Source organism: Magnolia sinica, chromosome 5 (genome assembly GCF_029962835.1).
Source record: "Magnolia sinica isolate HGM2019 chromosome 5, MsV1, whole genome shotgun sequence".
NCBI lineage: Eukaryota > Viridiplantae > Streptophyta > Magnoliopsida > Magnoliales > Magnoliaceae > Magnolia > Magnolia sinica.
The window spans coordinates 33,718,229-33,738,549 of record NC_080577.1 but is presented as its reverse complement, the minus strand read 5'-3'; the positions used below and the strand labels follow the sequence as shown (position 1 = coordinate 33,738,549).

At 40.9% G+C, this 20,321-nt stretch overlaps 1 protein-coding gene across 1 annotated transcript; it reads right to left on the bottom strand.

Annotated features, from left to right (window-relative positions):
- Positions 1-479: 479 nt before the first annotated feature.
- On the bottom strand, positions 480-8,065 carry LOC131245926 (E3 ubiquitin-protein ligase WAV3-like). Its single transcript, XM_058245703.1, has 2 exons — positions 7,394-8,065; positions 480-2,935 (listed from the first exon to the last, which is right to left on the bottom strand). The coding sequence occupies exons 1-2, from the start codon at positions 7,616-7,618 to the stop codon at positions 1,013-1,015; spliced, it is 2,148 nt and encodes a 715-aa protein (XP_058101686.1). The 5' UTR covers positions 7,619-8,065; the 3' UTR covers positions 480-1,012.
- Positions 8,066-20,321: the final 12,256 nt, after the last annotated feature.

Below are 20,321 nucleotides of genomic sequence, written 5' to 3'. Positions count from 1 at the left end.
CACGACAGTTTTGGATCAAGCTGATATTTCTGTTTTCCCTTCATCCATGTCTCTGTGACCTTATCAACAGGTTGGATGGCAAATGAACATTATGGTGGGCCCTAGGAATTTTTAATAGTAGGCGTTCAATGACCACTGTTCCCTGTGGTGTGGTCCACATGAGATTTGTATATGCTTCATTTTTCGGGCTCATGACATAAAATGAGTGGCATGAGTTGGCAAAACAAGATGAAGAACATGGATATACAACACATACATCAAAGTTGAAGTTAACCTCTACCTACGCTTATAATGTGAATGTTCTCCAATTGACAACATTTAAAATAAACACAAACTTACATATGATATTAAGTAGGCTAAAAAACGAGTTCATCACATTTTAGTTAACAGTAATTATGTGTTAGAGATCAGCATCTCCAATACAACATAATTACTATTAACTAAAACTAAGGGTATGGCACGTCCATCAAAACATAACATCAACAGCTGCCATTGCATTGAACCCCATAACGATGAAATACCCACATACGTAACCCTTGTCATGTTTCCCTTGTAAAAGCCATGAGAAGAAACAGTTTTGTGAATTGAAATAAAAGACCCATTATATAATCATACTTCTCCAGTAGAATTCTTGAAAGAATGAAGAGAGCAATATATATTTATAAATGCAACCCAGTTGTCCCCACAATTAAGAGAGAGAGAGAGAGAGAGAGAGAGAGAGGAACCTCTCATGTACATCCCATAATCCCTTGCCTTTTTCTAGCCCCAACCAGCTTAGCTTCCCCACCTTTTTTCCCCCAACTCTTTATTTCCATTTACAAGACGGGATGATACCCACCAACAAGAACCTCTTTTTATCTTTCTCCATTATACCCCCACCCACAGAACTGATTAGAAAAGACCAATAAAAAGGGGGGAAAGAAAAGAAGAGGGAAAAACAAAGAGAGGCACTGAGAGGAAATCTCATTATGGGATTTTATGGGTAATTCAATAAATATTTAAAACACTACAATTACCTTGGCTGTGGTTGTGCAACGAAAAACCGAGGTGGCTGGACTGGTGGTGGATGTGTTGAGCCCACAGGCGGGCCCATCGTCTGTGATCGCGTGAGCATGTTAACCATGGATGGCGTCTGGTATGCATGGACGAGGGTCATGCTCTCGGTCGAATCCCCACGGGTGGTTGCCCGCTGGAGGGAGTGTGAGCTCATTCCAGACAGCACATATGCCCTCCCTGACGCTTCATACACCTGCCGACTGGCCATCCTCTGCTGCATCTCCTTCAGCTCTGCATCAAGTGCGACACAGAGCTGATCACCAGCCCGTGCTGCTGAAGATTCTGACAATGCCGTCCGGCAGCTCTCGATGACGGCCACCGCCCCACCCAGGTCACCTCGCTCAGCTGAGGCACGGGCCTCGGACATCGCCTCGGCAGCTTGAAGCCGATTCTTCTGCCTGTCCACCTCAATTGACGCCATGCACACACCAACATTTTCGGGCCTCTCAATCTTGACCTCGTGGCCCAGCAAATTCACTGTCTCTTTCGAGATTGGGTCTCTATACATACACCCCACCCTCACCAAGGCCATCTCCATGCATCTTGCACTTGATGGAACATCAACAGACAGCAGAAAATCCCTCTGTTCATCTGCATATAAATCTCCAACGTCGATAGTCCCTGTCTTTCCATCACCCGAGACATGGCTAGTGTAACTACCAGCTTTTATTGAACTAATTCGGACACCTGGGTGCGTGCACCCAACATCTATGTGCAGCCCCTGCACCACCACACTTAGGAGCCCACCAATGCACTGTGCAAATGCGTCTTGAATAACACCCTCAGCCTCAATGAATGAGAAGGTCCCACCTGAAGCCTGTGAGATTGAGTGCATTGAGGTGGCATCATGGTCCATTCCAAACCCAAACGCATGGACAGGGATCTGACAACCTGCACCACCACGGGGGGAGAACTGAAGGAGTGACTGGTAATCTAGCCGAGGGTTGGCACCGGTGACAGTGTAAGTGTCCTGACCATCCGAAAGCAGTATGATGCTACAGACTGGGTTCTTCTCTTTACGCTCTTCTAGCACCTTGGTGCCCTTCCTCAGACCCTCCAAGATGTTGGTCCCACCACACGAAATCAGAGAATTCACAGCTTGCAGGGCCAGCTGCCGCCCAGTATCAGACATCCGGCGGAGGTGAAAGAGCCGGCGTGCAGTTGATGAGAAAGCAATGACAGACAGCCGGTCAGAGGGGCCAAGGTTCTGAATCACAAACCCCATGGCCCGCTTCAGCAATGCAAGCTTAGTGCCCGCCATGCTGCCACTGATGTCGAGCACTGTGACAAGGTCAACAGGAGCTCGGGAAGTTTGATGAGAAACAGTTGAATCAGCACAGCTGCTGCCAGAGTTCTGTCTTGAACTAGTGAATGGAGCTTTGAGATGGACCAAAAGATTGAAGTTCTTGTGGGAGGTAGAATGCTGGACAGCAGAGAATTCTGGATATGTTTTAATCTCTACCATTTCAGCTTTGATGTTCTTAGCATCAACGGCTGCTGCGCTTCTCTCACTTGATTCGGGCTGTGGATCTAAAGGCTCATCATCAACGAAACTACTCGGCTCAGAATTGTGGAATAGAGATGCAATCTGTCGATTGGAGTCTGAACGAGGAGGAAGCCGACCTACTAAAGTCATCCACCGATCACCGCCTTGGGGCCAGTCTACCGGGTTGATTCTTGCTCTTCCATGGATGAGATCAGAAGAGCTTCTTTGGAAGGGGATCTCCTTCCATTTCGCTCTGCAAACTGGGCATGTTTGGCTTCCGTGTTTCACGTTCGATGCAATGCAGTGGAAATGGAAGGCATGGGAACACTCTGCGGTGAAGAGGGCATGGCCATCACCAGGTTTCATTGTGGTCAAGCATATAGCACAGGTCTTCTGAAAGTTAGAGAAGCCAATACGGAGAAAGATAAGAAAACAGAATTTCTTGTACAGCTGAAGAAAGGAGGAGATTTCATCATCTTCCACATCACAAACAGTTCTGATTAATGAGTATCAACAGCAAAGATTTATATGAACACGTTATCCACAACACCAGCACACAGGAACTAAATGTATGGTTGGGGATTTATCCATCCATGATTGCAACTTGATGCGAATGGGAGAACAAACAGTCATGGGTCTAACAGAAGTATAGAAGGAACTCGTGGCTTTGAGTTTAATCAGACTATAAAATTTTCAGCAATCAAGCAAGAACATACATGTAACTATGTCAATATTGAACCATATGTCATGATTAGATCAGAAAAACATTAAACATTCTCTCTTCCATTCATAATCCGATGAAAACTGACCAAATCAAACCTCGCATTGTCAGGAGTGTGGAAAGAGAGGTAGCAGAACATCAAAGTTCCATTCATAACTAAAGTGACATTATTGTTCACAGAAGGATGAAACATCATATCTCCGTCGTTGTCATCATCATCATCTATGCTTTATCCCAACTAATTAAGGTCAGCTATGGGCCAGAACATGAGTAACCAAATTCCTATAAAATGTCATAGCACCTATCACAACAGGAACAGCCACTCTATGGTCTGCTACATAACAAAAAAAGCTGTCAAATAACCACCTTTATTTTTCCAATAGCATCCATTATATAATAAATTATAGCCATTATTTACAGAGAATGTTGTTTTTTTAATACAACAGCATTACACTGTGGAATATAACACCATTTTCCAGTAAAAGAACTGCCATTCTACAGAAGTAATGACAGTGAGCATTTATGAGGCCATAACCCTTATTATTAAACCTTGCGTCTAACTTGCAAACAGAAACCTGTAACATGGATGCATAGGGCAGTGCTGTTCATGGGCACTGCCAGAACTGAACATGGGCACAAGAAGCCAGAAAGATGTTTGAAACCTTATTTTTTCTGTTTTGTATCTTGCTGACCTCAAGTAATAGATCAGACAAAGCTAGAAGATGGTAATTGCAGCGACAATAGAAGTAACGGGCATGAAAATTTCTTAATAAGTGGAGCATTAGTTAAAATCTCAAAAAAATAAAAAATAAAATAAAATAAAATCTCTTGTAGGTAAGAACAAAAAATCTCAAAATATTTTTTTATCTTGGGTGGGTAAGAAAAAAAAAAAAACTCAAAACTTCGTCTAGTAGTAGTTGATCAGGCTAGCAGCTAGCTGGCATTTTGACTCCTCAATTAAGTTCTTTTCTTACAGGATTACTTCATTGACAAGTTAAACTCAGTGAGATCATGAGTAACCAATAATTTTCCAACTCTGATCTGATCATAGAGGCATCTTCCTTTTGAGAGAAATAGGACAGTCATTTGGCCCCTTAGCTCACAGTCCATTTGCCTGAAACCGACTTTTAGGGGTGACAATGGGCTGGGCAAGCCGACTCATCCCTATAGGGCCAGGATTTGAGCCCCAAACTTGGCCCAAGGGGGCCCAGCCATGAAATCCAGGCCCGGTGTCTGGGCATGGCCAGGTCAGGCCAATGATGTATGGACTAGGCCAGTTGGCCCAATCATTAAGTGGACCACACTATACAAAAAGAATGGATGGTTTAAAGACACTTGTGAGCTGTTCCCATTCACCATAAAAATGTTGTCCAAAGGCACTCGTTGGATCACGGTCATGTCTCAATGCAAATGGGCCCTGGCCCAAAAACCTGACCCATCCACTAAATTGGTTGGCCACATTCGTAAGGCAAACATGGACCATTCATCCACTTTCTTAACTGTCCTTTTTCTCTGTACAGGGTGGGAATCTGGAAAAGTATGCTAGCATTCCCCTGAAAATAAAGAAGCCACCTATGTCTAGAAGTGGGTAAATTTTACAGGCAAATCTTCAAGGCAAGTAAAGCAATTTCCTTAAGCATAATGATGAAGAAATTTGGAGTCAAACATGAAAGAATCACCCCGACATAACCACCAAGATAAGGGGAAATCCATATTTTCTTCTATTAATAGGGTGACATCAATAATTACTGTTAAGTTTTGATTTTTCTTTTTCTTTGATGAAGCTCACTTTTGGAAAGCTTACCAACTGATAATCTCTAGAATTCTATTAAAATAAATAAATAAATCTATCAAAGTAAGCTACTTTCCCTACAAGGGTAAAAGAAAAGGCCTGTTATAGTATTCCTTCTCTAATAAACCAAAAGCAATTGGCCCTTAAAGGGACCAGCTAACTTTATCCCACAAGAGAGAAAATTGGAAAAAAGAAGGAACATCCAAAAGAAAATCATGATTTGCAACATCCTAACCATCATCTGGGGTAACTGTTCCAAGCAATGGGAAGAAAAGGGGGGAAAAAGGGAAAGAAAAGAAAAGACAAGAAAAGAAAAGTTACTGGCAACACAATCATTACACTCATCCGCATTTATGTTCCCCAACATGGCACTTCAAGATGCTACCAAGGGAGAGGAGAAGTGAAATTAGTATACATGAAGAATGATCACATACACCACAATGGCCAGTGAGTTACCATCCACCTGGTAACCAAGTGGCAAAGAACCACGTGTTTGCAACATCCGAGCCATCCAAAACTGTGAAGATCATCAAGCGTAAAAATTAGCCAATCTGCTAATCAGATGCCTTGCCCCATAAGAAAACATTGGATGGCCAACAGTCTGATTCAACATACATTTATAGCCCACCTGATGAATTATCAGCCTAACTTTGCAAGATGGTCTTTGTGGCAGGGTCCCTTTTGGACAGCTTGGATGCCGTACACACGAAACATGTTGGCAGCCTTGGCCCACGCTAACAGTAGCCTACCACTAATATAAATGCAAAAGACATTTGCGGCTCATGCACAAGCATGGCACAAAAAGCAGGCAGACCACACATGAACATGCCATCCCAAAAATTGGCTAGTCAGGTGCGCCGCACATCTGCATTCAACACAGAACATTGTCAATAGGAATATCAACGGGCCAGGCCTGGGGTAGGTCTCAGCCCAGATTTTGAACTCTTTTGGTCTGGGCTGGCAGTCAAGGCCTATTCAAAGTTCCGATTTTTCAGGCCCAAGCCTGGCCCATTGACACCCCTAACGGACTATTACCATCCATAAAGCCTGATGAGCCTACCAGCCTGTATTTGGAACATGGTGAGTTCGTGTAATGGCCCCAGGCCCACATGATGAAAGGCACAGATCTCACATGTTCAACGCTACCTCATGCACCGCAAAAGGGATTCTCAATCAGCTTGGCAAGAAAATCCTTTACAGGGCGGCTCGTAAGTCAAAGAGCGGTTATAACAAATCAGCTATCATTACTCACATAGGAGACAAGGACGTGACCCCACTTCTTTCTCAGTTGAGGACTCATCATGACATGGTGGTCCCATTGTTTCCACCTATGGAAGTGGGACCGTGTAAAAATTCTGTACAATGGACGAGCACCATCCTCTTCCATTCGACTGAAAAGGATATAATATAGAAATTTGATTCCACGAGGTAATTGACAAAAAATAAAAAATAAAAAATCATCACATATTTACAGTTTTACAAACAAAAAAGAGCATAAAATCATCACATATTTACAGTTTTACAAACAAAAAAAGAGCACATACAGATCAAGAATAAGAATCTTTTTTTTTTTTTTGGAACACCTTGCATTCCTTTTAAGAATAAGCATCATTCAAACTACAGAAGATTAATAAAAGCATAGCATTTCAGCAAGAGAAGTGTACAGTGAAAAAAAAAAAAAAAAAGCCAAACAATATCAAAATAAATATAACAAAAAACAGAAACTTCTACCAACTTGAAGCAAAATCTAAGTACAGAGGATAAAATGCTAACATCCCAAGAGATTCATCAATCCAGGCTGCTCATTCATTCATACCATTGGGGCCAAGCTGTGGTGAAAAAAATCATGCCGATTGGATGAGCCTAACCCATTCAATGTTGGTCATCTTTTCCAACCATTCATTTCTTACAAACCATAGATCGAAGGGTTGGAATCATCAAATCAAAGTGCTTCTTTGGAATCATAAGCAACTCCAGATTGGATCTATTGAATAGACATATCAAGATGATGATCAGAACTACTTTCTTTCTCAACTCAATCTTGACTGTCCATTTATCTAGCTATTAATCGAATGGTTAGGATAATCCTATTGCCGTGATTTTTATATCATAGCTTGCCACCAACAGCATGAACCATTGAACGGTTCAAATCGATGATTAGACATGGCAAATGCCACTTACAGGCACTGGGGAAGTTGCTAACCTCCCCATGAGGCTGGGGAGGTTATATTTCTCGGAGCATCACTCAATCTCATAATGAAATGACAGGAATCTTATAAAAACAAATGGAAAAAATCTCAAGCTTTTTCCCGACTAAATAAAGATTAAAACATCATACTTTGGAGGATTTACTTCCAGTCTTCAACAGCCGAAGGCCAGAAGAAGACGGCGTGGGCGTAGATGGCGTCGATAGCCGGGATGCCAGCGGAGAAGTAACGCCAGCATCAGAAAACCTCGCCGCGGCAGAATCGACAGTCAGAGGATCGTCCTCTGGAAATCGAGGAACAGAAATGCAGAGATTCAGCCCAAGTGCAACCTTCGCTTTTCTCCATTTACTTTCCATCTTCGTCTAGATCTGAGATCCTCAACCTGAATAAAAAAGATTCGAACCTTCCTTGGATTTTCTAAATCCGAAACCCTAAAAAGAACGTAAAAACCAGATCTGAGAGCGCTTTCCTTTGGTTCTTTTGAAAGTTTTTGCGGATTTCTTCAGATCCAAGGGCTTTCAGCTAGGGTTTTGAGATCAGGAAACGCGAACAAGCGAGAGAGCGAACGAAAGAGAGAGAAGCAGGGAATGAGAGAGAGAGAGAGAGAGAGAGAGAGAGAGAGAGAGAGAGAGGGTTTTATTTCAATGTATTGAAAACCCTGGCTAGGTCAAGAAGAGGGAAGCGGTCGTGGATGCATTTGCTGAATTTGATTTCTTGTACTCGACCGCCATTAGGGAGCTCTGGTTTTGACCTTTCATCATATAGAGATAAGAAGCGGTTCGAAAAGGGCAAGGTAGGCTTGTGTAGCAGGATGAATTCGTGAATGGTCCTCTTATACGTTGTATTATCGAGAATGCCACTGCGCGCCCGCCATAATGCTTGCCACTTCGCGGAGTTATGCAGTCGCGTGACTATTCGCTGACGTGGACGGAGAACTTCATGTGGATGAGATCCACCCCCTTTATTAGGCGCGCCAAGCGTGTTCGGACTTGGAAATATCAGAAGGCCCTCTTGGCTCTAAAATCGGACGTGCATACGTGCGTGCTCTGCCGACCCTGCCAGGTGCAGCTCGATTCCAACTGAACGTAGCGCAGATGATCACCAGCGTCTGAATAGACCGTGAGATCAAGAACGGGTAAATAAGCTGTCCATTCAATCGACAATAAAAGATCAAATAATCACAAAAAATTGAGGTTCATCCTCTTAATATGTTATTTTTGTTTTTGGAATGAAAGAACTTTCAATATTTACAAATACAACCTCAACTTAATTAAAAAAAAAAAAAAAAAAAAAGATATGAGTAGATAAAGAATTGAAATTATACTATAATTGTTGGCACTCAGTTTGTTTTTTGTTACATGCGGTGTGTATCGGCGTGCTAGTATTAATATTGTGGCTCGATTCAAACCAATTAACTTTAGTCCAAGTGCCAAAATAGGCAGATATGTTAAACTTGACAATATATAATCAAATATAAAGAAATTCGTCACCTACTCAGCCACTCGCAGAATTTCTGCAATGATTAGGCAATAATCGAATGGTGGGGTTCTTCCTCCAAAGGTGAATAATACCTTGCTTTTCACCATAAAGGACTTTTCAATATACCAATGTAATCAAACAAAAGAAAAGATTTATAGTCAGTTACTAAGAACAATGGTAAGAATGATTCTTCTGAAAGAACTTCTTATATTGAATAAGGATAAAGTTTAACGTTTAAGCATAAACTTGGATTACAACTAATAAATTACCGTTACTGGATTATCACTCCTCTTAAGATAGACTAAGCTAAGATAAATAGATAGATTTTATTTGTTTGTTGAATTTAGTTGTGTGCTTGTCTCTATTAATTTTCCTACTATTTATAGATTTCTTATGTAACTATTCTTCAAACATTTCTCTTCTTTATTAGATGGTTATGGCAATTGAGGCAATGCCATCTAAATCCTTCTCTTATTATATTTCTCTTTTTGATTGTTCCTCTTCTCTCAGCCAAACTCTATTCTTCTCAGTCATGGTTTGATCTTCGACCGCGTTCTACTTCTGGATGCTTTGGCCACACTACTTTGTCAATTACCTGATGATGTGCAACATTAAATATATACCAGCTATAATTCCACAAAAAGCACTCCAAATATCTCAGAAATTTTTTTCATACACATCATATCTATTATGTACTGCCACATGTCACCTCCCTATTGGTTTTTCCCAAAACAATCAGAAATAGAGTACAACATTGCTCCCTACATTGATTCACCTTTGGGCAAAAGGTGAGATTAATGTTATTTAGTTGTCCAATGCAATTAATGTAAACAACTGTTCATCCATGTGTCAATTCCCCATTTATTCATCCGATCAGGGCTAAACGAATGATGATCTTTACATTTTATCTATTGGTTGTCCTTATGACACATTGCACACAATTGTCTTATACTAGGAGTCATGATTGCCTTTTATTAATGTGAACATATTGCAGCCAATATATAAACATTACGCATGGTCAGTGTTTGTTTTCTTGCGCCTCTTTCTTCTCTCTCACTCAAACTCCTTTCTTCGTCCAATTTTCCTCTAATCACCATGGCTGCATCTTCCTCCTCCATTCCAGTCTTCCACCAAGAGACCTCCATAAAGGATGTAGATGTCTTTTCTTCAAGAATCGTCAATGGCCTCCTCTTCAATGGTCCTGTTGAACCAAACAATGCCTACTTAACACTTGGTATGGCCTTTCATCCTTAAGTCACTTACAAACAACTTCAAGAAATAGAACCATGTTTCCCAAGGTGCCAGGATGAAGTTTTGCTCATCCAATCTATTCAATTCTTAGATCCTACCAATGCTTTAAAAGCTTCGAGATTGTGGCCGAAACCAATGAATGATTTGGCAGAATGATATACTCATGTAAAAGCACAGCATGGTGACACATAGAAACAAGCTTACATCTATAATTGTATCGATCTTGGATGAATATCCAACCAATGCTTTTGTCCTTGCAGCATCTTTAACTTTTTGGAGTCGATCGATCAACACATTCCATTTTAGATGCAGCCCCATAGGTCCAACCATCATGGATGTTTATGCCTTCACCTCTCTTCTCCCTTTCGATGAGTCTGTTTATCCAAGTTTTGCCCTAAATGATAAACATACCTTCGTCCTTCCAGGCATGACCAACAAAGCTTACTCCACTATTATGGTTATTAAACACAAATCTTATAACGAAGTTGATGATCAAGAACACACGGCTTTTCTCCATATGTAGATCTACCAATTTTTGTTTTATGTGAACGCTCTTCAGATTACAAAGGAATACATTCATCTGGTCGAAGGCACTTGCCCAAGGAGATCAACTTGCCCTTGCCCCATATGTGCTCAACCATTTATACCAGAGTATGTTTAAACGACCACCAAACGTTTTCACCATTCTGGGGGACCTATTTAGATTGTTTAGATGTGGCTTTATGAATATTTTGGGGCAACTTTTATCAAATCTGTTCCCATTGGGTTAGATTTTGTTTCTTTCTACCATCGCAATATTCTTTATCCCAAAATTCACCATTCTTTTGTCGAGTATATGAACTTCTTCTTTCTTTCTTTTAACCCCGATAAATCCAACTGTTCTTTCTGTCCTTTCAATAACAAAGAATTCGGTCCGGCCTGATTCACAAAAGAATATGAGTCGGCCAATATCGAGATAGCTAGTCTCAAAGATCAAGCTTGGAAAAGTTATTTGATTTGCAAAGACCTTTCATATGGTGGCATAGTAGATTCATGTGTCAATACCAAGGCTGGGATTGAGCAATACTACCCCAATCTCCTTACTTATCAATTCAGTTTGGTTCAAGGCATCCCCTATCCATTCATTCATCAAACTTGCAACCAACCTCTAAATCATCGGCCAGATATAGATTCGATCAGTATATTTCATAACATCTGTAATAATTTTGACTCTATGAGCTTTGCTTTCATGCTTCCTCTCTTTATAGTTATCCCCAGCAAGTAGCAGTTATCTTCATTTTATAACTAGTAGAAAAATTACTATGGGACCTTAGTCAGTGGATCCCATGAGATAATCATCACCTGACTCTCTCATTCTTCATCCAAAGTGAAGAAACATATGGTCAGGAAGAAAATAATGATCGAGGATACTAAAAAGTCAATTGTACCTTAGTCAGTCGTGCCTCTTGTTCAGAAGAAGGCACGATCAAAGAAGACAACATCGGTCACATTAATCGTCCTGTCTCCAGTACCAATAAGAGCAATCAAACTGTCTCCTTTTAGATTAATAAGATCAATCAAGCCAGCTTCACCTAAACCAAAGTGTCAGAAGACTACAGTTGTATGTTCTATCAAAGTTGTTTTTTAAACTTTAACCATTCAAGCATCTACAACACCTTCGGCTATTATGAAGATTTCATAACTCAAACCTCTTACAACCCCTCTTCCTACATCTCTGCTACTTTCGATCAGTGGGCCCCGACAACTTAAGGTATTCCTTCTTCACTCAAAGCTATTGCAGCTTTCAAAAAATATTATAAAATGAAATTTTGACCAGATGTTCTTCTTTCAAAATACTCTTGAGAGATAGAAGATGCAAATAAGAGACACAATGATGCTCACTTCAATAAGGCCTTTAACAAATGACATAGAGAAAATGAAAGATTGGATAATCCTAATTTTCCTTTTAATCGCTTTCTCGGACCTTATCGACCTAATCCTCCTCCTTTTCCACGTTCCAACCGACCTCTGGCTTTAATCGTCAATCCTACCAAAATTGCTCCAACGGCCGACAGATTTTCCACCGTTGTTGTTCGGTTTAATTTAGGTGGATGCTATTTATATTCTCCTCCTTTTTTCATTTTTATATTCCAATATTCCCTCTAATCATATTCTTTTCTTTTTCATAGTGACCAGGGAGCTCTTGGCCTCTAAGAGACAACTTATCTTTGCACTGCCTCTTAAGATTGAGACTTTATCACAGATATTCGGGCCGATGCAGCTCAGTTTCCCATAGAAAGACTTGATTCTTCTAATTCCAAAGAGACTATGAGTGACATTCGTCAATCAGAAAGTCAGACAAAAAGTCACACTCAAGAAGAGGTAATTGCATATCATCCTGTGGATTCTTTCAATCTCTCTTGGTATTTTATGACCTTGTCACTCACTTGTGATCAGGGTCAGGGAATTGTGGAGTTAACTGCGCTAATACTACAAGATTCATCTGGGGTGGCCACTTCTCATGTAATTCAGTCTGCTCCATCCCTAGAATTGACAAAGAAAATAAAATTGATTCTTGAGCATAGGGTGGTCACTCTGGACAAAGCAAAAGAAGTAGAAGAGGAATTCTCACATCTTACTGAAGCTTCTTCTAATCGATCTATATCCACAAAGATCTCTATAGTCGATGTTTTTGCTCCATTACCTATGTCAATTGACACTTCTGGTTCCTTCTCTTTATCGCTTGAGGATATCCTTCATATAGAAGATATTTTATCCTTCTTTGATTAAGCCTTCACTAATGACACTTGAGTGGCCGAGTCCCTAGCGCCTTCATTAGAACTCCAACAACTTTAAGAAGAATTATGAGTTCTCATTCACTCAGGAGCTTCTAACATCATTTCTTCAGGATCAATCAAGAGACTCAATCTCCTTATCTATTGCTACCAAACTCTCTCTTAGTCTAATGAATCCCTGTCAACAAAGATGCATGTAATATATGAATTTCTAAATCGAATTCTTAAGTATCAGGATACAGTCATGGCAATCGACAAACTTCAGCCTAAGCATACAATTGTGTCCCTCAAAACAACCGAGGTCACAACCGCCCAGGAATAGCTTTCCACCGTTTATGGCAAACTAAAGGAGTCAGATTTGACCCTAACTGACTTGAAAGCTGAAATCTTAGCAAAGGAGGATAAACTGAAGGCACTAAAAGATGAGAAAAAAAAATCCTTGATCGAGATTAGACGTGATAAAAAAGCCGAGGTCAAGATATTGTGTAAGCCCCGTATCCTAGACCGTACCGTTCCATAGGCTTCCGCGGTCTTTCCGGTCGAATTCCGGCAACCTTCGACCCTTAATCGGTACTTGCGGGCGACCCTGATTCTCGTGCCGTCAACCTGAGTCGACTCAACCCAGGGCTTGTACCTTAGCGGCTGCGTCGTCGCCGCGGTTCCAATGCCGCGACTCGTGCGTCGAGGCGATACCCTGGTCGGGAGATGTGGGCCAGCGTTCGGTGCGAGGAAAATGCCGCGCGTGCGAATCCCGAGAGAATCTCTACAAGGTGTCACATCAATCAATCAATCTCATCAATCCCATCATGTCAAGTACACATCACCTTTCACCCATTTCCAAGCAAGCCCCAAGGTCAAAAAGTTCTTACACAAGCCCATACCTTCTCTTACAACTTTTGCCAAAAAAGTCAAAAAGAGCCTCTTACACCCATCACCACCACATCCATCACTCCATCACCCATCACTCCCTCTCTCTCTCTCTCCCTTTACAAGTCTCTCTCTCTCATTTTCAAACTTTCCCAAGAAAAAAAGAAAAAAGAATCCCATACGTAAGACCTCTCCAAGCCCTCTCATGGTGAGAAAATGCAAGTGTGGCCCACCTTTCCATCCCTAGATCTTCCATCCTAACCATTCATTTCTCATCGTCCTCCATCAAAGAGAAGCACAAGGGGCTAAGGAAGCCAAGGGAGCAAGAAGATTAAGCGGTGAGTGCTTTGATAGGGTAGTTTTTGATGTTTTTAAGATGGGCCAAGTGAGGCCAACCGATCAATGGTTTGGATCTCACTTTGGACCCTAAGATGTGGCCAATGGCCTACTTGGATCATCATGATCATTCTATGATGGGGCCATTCTCCATAGACCCCATCATGATGTTTATTTTCTTGCATACTTAGGGTCATCTAGACCGTCTATTTTAGTGGAGAACGGATCTCCACCGTTGGATTTCGATTTCATGGACCCACATGTAATGGGACCCACTTGATATATGATTTAGTGCAAGGGAAGGCCCATAGTGCCGAGGTCCCTCCATCACGCGGGTCTCACTCTCTATCTCTCTCTCTTTTATTTTATTTTATTTTTGTGATGTTAATGAGGTTGTGTAGCCCACTTGAATGGACCCCACCATGAGGTAGGTATTTTATCCAAACCATTTATAAGTGGGGCCCATCTTATATGTGTAGTACCTATGCCATCCATCACTTGGTGCCCCACCTAAGCAGGGCCCACCTCCAACGTATATGCCAAGTCTAGCGTCCAGGGACGCTGGACATTTGCTGGAAAGAAACACAAATATCATCTTCTTCCCAAGCTTTGGGATGGTCCACTCATGTAGGCCCCACCTTAATGCATGTATTCAATCCACGCTGTCCATTCCCTTCTCAACCCCATTTCAGGCGTTGAACCGAAATATAGAGTCAATCCGAGGTTCTGGCGGGCCACACCATATCAAATGGTGGTTTTCACCATTAAAGCCTTCCCTGAAATTATTATATGCCAAAATATGTCCAATATTGGACTTGTTTTGCTCGTGTTGAGCCATGGAAGGCCATTGGAGGAGTGGATTGTCAAAATATGGACCCCACCTGCGAAAACCATAGAATAACAGAAATAAAAAAATAAAATAAAATACCAACACAGCAGCTACTGCGCACGTACGCTGGCGGACGGGCTGGAGGTCAGCAACCCATAGCTCTAGCCTGGGCCCCACCTTGATGTTTATCTACCATCTAAACCGTTCATAGGGTGGGCCACTACCTGACATGGGCCCACCCCAAAAATCAGCATGATCCAAGACTCAGGTGGCCCACACCGTAGGAAATAGTGGGATTGAACTTCTACCTTTGAAACCCTTTTTGGGTCCACAGAAGTTTTGGATCAGGGTGAAATTTGTTTTCACCCTTCATCTATGCCTACGTGGCCTTATCAACGGGTTGGATGGAAAGCAAACATTATGGTGGGCCCCACATGGAGCCCACAGTGATGTAAGTGTTTTATTGCCACCGTCCGCTTGGACGGTGGAGGCCACTATGACGTTTGTGTTTTATCCCCACTGTCCAGGGATCGTGGGCCTGTGGTGTGCGTACGTGTGTGGTGTGTGCGTGTGTGTGTGTGTGTATATATATATATATTTATATATAATATTATATTATATATAATATTATATGTACTATATATATTATATTATATCATATTTAATGTACTGGTGATGGGAGGCCCATCTCAGCTTACTTCTGGCCCATGGTTGAGGCCCACTTCGATTTATATGTAAGGCCCATGGGTCGAGGCCCATTTGATGTATTAGGGGCCCATGGGTTAAGGCCCATTAAGGTGCATTGGGACCTATGGGTTGAGACCCATTTGATGCACGTATGGGGCCCAATTGGCGAGGCCCATTTGATACATATAAGGCCCATGTGAGTAGGCCCATTTGATGCATTCTAAGGCCCACAGGTTATGGCCCATTGCAATGCACATAAGGCCCATTGGTATGGCCCATTGATGTGGCTCACTTGATGAACATGAGGCCCATATGATACGACCCATTTGATGTATTGAAGGCCCAATGGGATATACCTAAGGTCCATTGCAATGTCATTGTAATGTGCAATCCCAACATGATTTATGTAATGACGTTTATGTCGGGCTATGCCTTGGGAGCAATAGTGGTTTGACGTCCACATTGCAAGTATAGTGTTGGTTAAATGTCCATATTATGACTTTCCCTAGGGCCCATTATTAGGCTCGTACGTCTAATGTGTAGGCCGTCTAAGCCCATCTTTGTTATGAACATCATCCATCCTATATAACATGTTTAGTTTCATGATTCATGATCATATGCATCATACGTATGCTTGATATGAGAAATGACTGATCATAGCATATGCCTTTGGGCAGATTGTTTAGGGGCTCCCGTATAGGGGGTGTTGCCCTACATGAGCGCACGATACGCGCAGGATTGTTGTATGACTGGATAGTGTGGTTCATACATTCGCATTGTGTGATATGGTTACTGTACGCCCTATCGACATCAGGGCCGTAGCGTCCACAGACGTATCGTGGTTGGCAGGATTGGATACCGAAAATACTGTTTTACATGGGGTGCGATAGATATCCCTGGGTGAAAGTCCCTAAACCCTTATGGTACCAAGAGGTTGCTCCAACGTCTAGACCGAATGGGTGCATGAGCGCTGAGTGCCGATTACCAGATGGTTGCGCTTTCCACTGTGTCGTGGTCGGTTGGAAGGGGGTGTATCCTTACCTGCCCGAGAGGAGGGGCCAAAGCTAGGCTGAGTCTGACCAGCTCGAGGAATGGGTCTGCTATTGACAAGGCGAACCTGATATTGGCAGGCGGATAGTGAGGTCTCTTCCACTCACCTTATTGCGCGCGATGGGGCGGCAATCTGGTTGGGGTGTACTAGACCCCGGTGATATTCCAGATTTTGAGGTGTATTGATATGTGGACTTAGATGAGGATTTGTATGCTTGAGTTGCATTTTGCATTTGCATGGCCTTGGTATGGCCGACATTATTCTTTGCACCGCATGGCCTTGGTACGGCTAATGGTATTCTTGGCATTCATTAGCATGTTCTGCATTACTCTGATACTACATAGCTACATTACCACCTTGAGCATACACTTTCACCACCCTCTAAGCTTTCTATAAGCTTATGCACGACCGTTGCGTGTAGGTGACGTTGGATCGCAGCAGCGCTGAGGCTTGGACATGTGGCAGATCATTTTGGAGCTTTTGGTCTATCATCATTGTATTTCCCTTTATGCTCATTGTACTTGTAAAGTTTTTTATCATAGTGAAAATGTGATGGAGTTTTTAGTTGTTGTTTGTGGGTTATGCCTTTGGTTATGCTTATTACGAATCAAACTGATGTTGAAAATCCTCCTTGTAGCATCCCAGGATCGGAACCTGGCGAATGGGCGCTGGGAGCCGAGAATGGGGTTCTACGGAGGCTGTCGGCGCCGGATTCGGTGATCGAAAATTTTGTGAGCCCGGTTTCCGAGTTTGGGGCGTGACACATTGAGTATCTTTATCTAAAAACATACTTCATTAGTCAATCAGATGGTATGCTCAGCCTTAAAAACTAAATTTGTGCTCGATCAATAGGAGGAAAAATGGTCAAAGCTGCAAGAGACGATTGCCACTTTCTCTTCTTTTGAGTTTTGATTGCCATAGATTTGTCTGTCTCTTCAATTGATGTATGTGGGCCTGTAATTCACTATTTTTAATGCAATTGGCCACAGTGCCTTCTTCATTAACAATGTTGTCAATACTTAGTTTTTTCTTCATCAATGCTTAAAAGAAATAACCATCCTGATGCCGACGTGGCACAAACATAAAAAACCATGCTCCTGCTCGTTCGATCCTCCTAAGAAATATTTCATGTCATTAATAGGCACTCCAATCACCATGATGCTTCAATTTTAGAAACGTTGAGCTTTCCTAAGCCTTATATAAAGGAATTAATGGTTCTTTTTCCACTACACACTCAAATCTTTCATGCTTTCAAATTAAAACTTATATTTTCTATCATGGCCACTGCATCTCTTTTTCTCATCAATCGTGCCCAAGATTTCTTGAGGGAAATTCTTTCCCTTGATATCGATTCTTTTGCCCACTCCTCTCTCCAGTTTGATATTTATCCATTTATTCGCAAGTTCTAGAATATTGCGAAATGCTCCACCGAAAAAACTCATTGATGCTCTGACCAAGCTCCAAAGCATCAACAATGCTTATTTCATTGCTAGAAAATACCTTAAAATACTTGACACTTATAAAAATGAGTATGCCACCATTCACAAAGAATAAAAAAAAAAGTTCTCTGACCTATATAACGTGGCCTGGTATAATCGATTGCACTGGACTAGACAACATCATTTCAATAAGGTGATGTTGCAGACCCTCCAAATTTAGCGTAAAGAGGTCGACGATGATGTCCAGGAGACTAAACGCCTTTACCGTAGGAGGGATTCAGACTACTCTCAGACCCTTTTGAACTTCATCAACTTTTAACTTGATACTTATCAAGCTCAATCGCTTGAAAATAGTGAATGAAAGAAAGAATAAGAGTACAAGGTTAACCTAATCGGTTGTCGTATAAACCAAGTTCTACACTTCCTCGACTATATTCTAGAAAGTGGAGAATCGTAAAAAACTCAAAGGCAGATAGTCGAACTCATCAGGGAGAATGCTTTTAAATTTTGCATAAATAAAAGTAATTTATGCCTAAGTTGCATCTTGGTCAGGCCTTCTTCTCCTTTTTTTCCTTTTCCTTGTTTTTGTTATATATATATATATATATATATATTTATATATATATATATATATATATATATATATATATATATATATATATATATATATATATTTGTCTGTTGCCGCCAGTACACCCCACTGCTGTATTAATAAAACTTATATTTCCTTACATCTATCGCTAATTCTCAAATGATTTCGGTCTATTCTGCATGAACTGTGATCAATCTAGCCATTATTTGGCTTGATCTTTCCACAGCTCCCACAAAATGGGGTAATAAGTCTTCAAAAATTGATCATTGATAGAGTTTTATATAATTTTTCCCCACATATAACGAAGAATGTAAGCACCTCTATTAAGAACTTTTACAACTATAAACAGTCATCCCAAGTGGGTGACCATTTGTGAAAAGCAACATCCTTAGTCCCAAGAGGTAATATCATCTTGCAAACCATATCGCCTTATCCAAAAGCCTTCCTTTTCACATTCTTGTTATAAGCTCGGGCTACCTTGGCTTTGTTAGACATACTAGAATTCACAGCTTTCAATCATATTTTATCTAAATTCTTGAGTTCAAGTAGCATAACTTCTGTGAACTCGTCGATGTGAGATTAGCATGATAAGCTACCCTTATCGATGACATAGTTACCTCCAAAGGTAATACTACATCGTATTTATAAGTAAGCATGAATGGACTCATCTCTGTGCTTGTTCGCGATGAACTTTAATAAGCCCAAAGGTCCTCAGACAACTTAATATGCTATTCTCTGGAGTTTCCATTGAGCCTCAGCCTGACTGTTGGCTTGAGCATAATAAGGTGATGAATGCAACAACTTAAGTTTATATTGATCGACCATTGCTTTTACTTCCTTGAATGAGAAAGTTGCACTTCAGTCCATAGTGATCGACTTACGAATCCCAAAATGGTAGATTATATGGGTTTCAATGAATTCGATAATTTCTTGATAACTTATTCCTGTCATGGGCATTGCTTATACCCATTTAGTGAGGTAATCAATAGCCACAATGATGAAAATATGGCCTTTTGAAGAAAGAGGATAAATTTTACCTATGAAATCAATGGTCCATTCTCAAAATGGCCAAGGTTTAATAATATGATTCAATTCGTTCACCAATACTTGTTGAATTGGCCCATATTTCTGACACACCTCACATCCTCTAACATATTGGATATAGTCAGTTGTGATTCTCAACTATAAATATCCATAACACCATAGTGTAAGTTTCATTTTTCTTTTTACTTGATGTGCTTTACAAATTCCCTCATGCACTTCACCCATGCCTAATATGGATTCTTTCTTACCTAAACATCATAATAACACAACATCAACTCTCTTTCAGAATAATTTAGTATCGATCAAAATATAATTTATAGCCATTGTCCTAATATCTCGGTTAGTTTTGATCTGGGAAGATTAAAGATAATTTATTATTAGCTTCCTCTAATCATCTTTGTTCATCTCAAACTAACAAACTTCATTGGTTGATTCCCTTTAAAAAATCAAAGGCAAGGACTTCATCTGAACATTTATTATTCTATTACTTTGACACTGAACAATATAAAGTCTTACTGCCAATTGTGTAATCTCATTGGTCTTAATGTTATTTTCTCGACCTTATATTTTAACTCAACTTCATTGAATTTGTTTAGCAACTAAGTCACCATAACATAATATGGTCGCAAAGCAGTACTAGTGCACTTGAATGATCATGTCAATTAGTTTATTACTAATTGTGTATCACCCATTATCAATATATTCTTAGC

What these genes read in the sequence shown, in the direction of transcription:
- LOC131245926 (XM_058245703.1), bottom strand. Translation starts at nt 7,618, where the DNA reads ATGGAAAGTAAATGGAGAAAAGCGAAGGTTGCACTTGGGCTGAATCTC. An exon ending in CTGGAAGTAAATCCTCCAAA is followed by an intron (nt 2,936 to 7,393) that starts GTATGATGTTTT and finishes TCTAACTTTCAG; the next exon opens with AAGACCTGTGCTATATGCTT.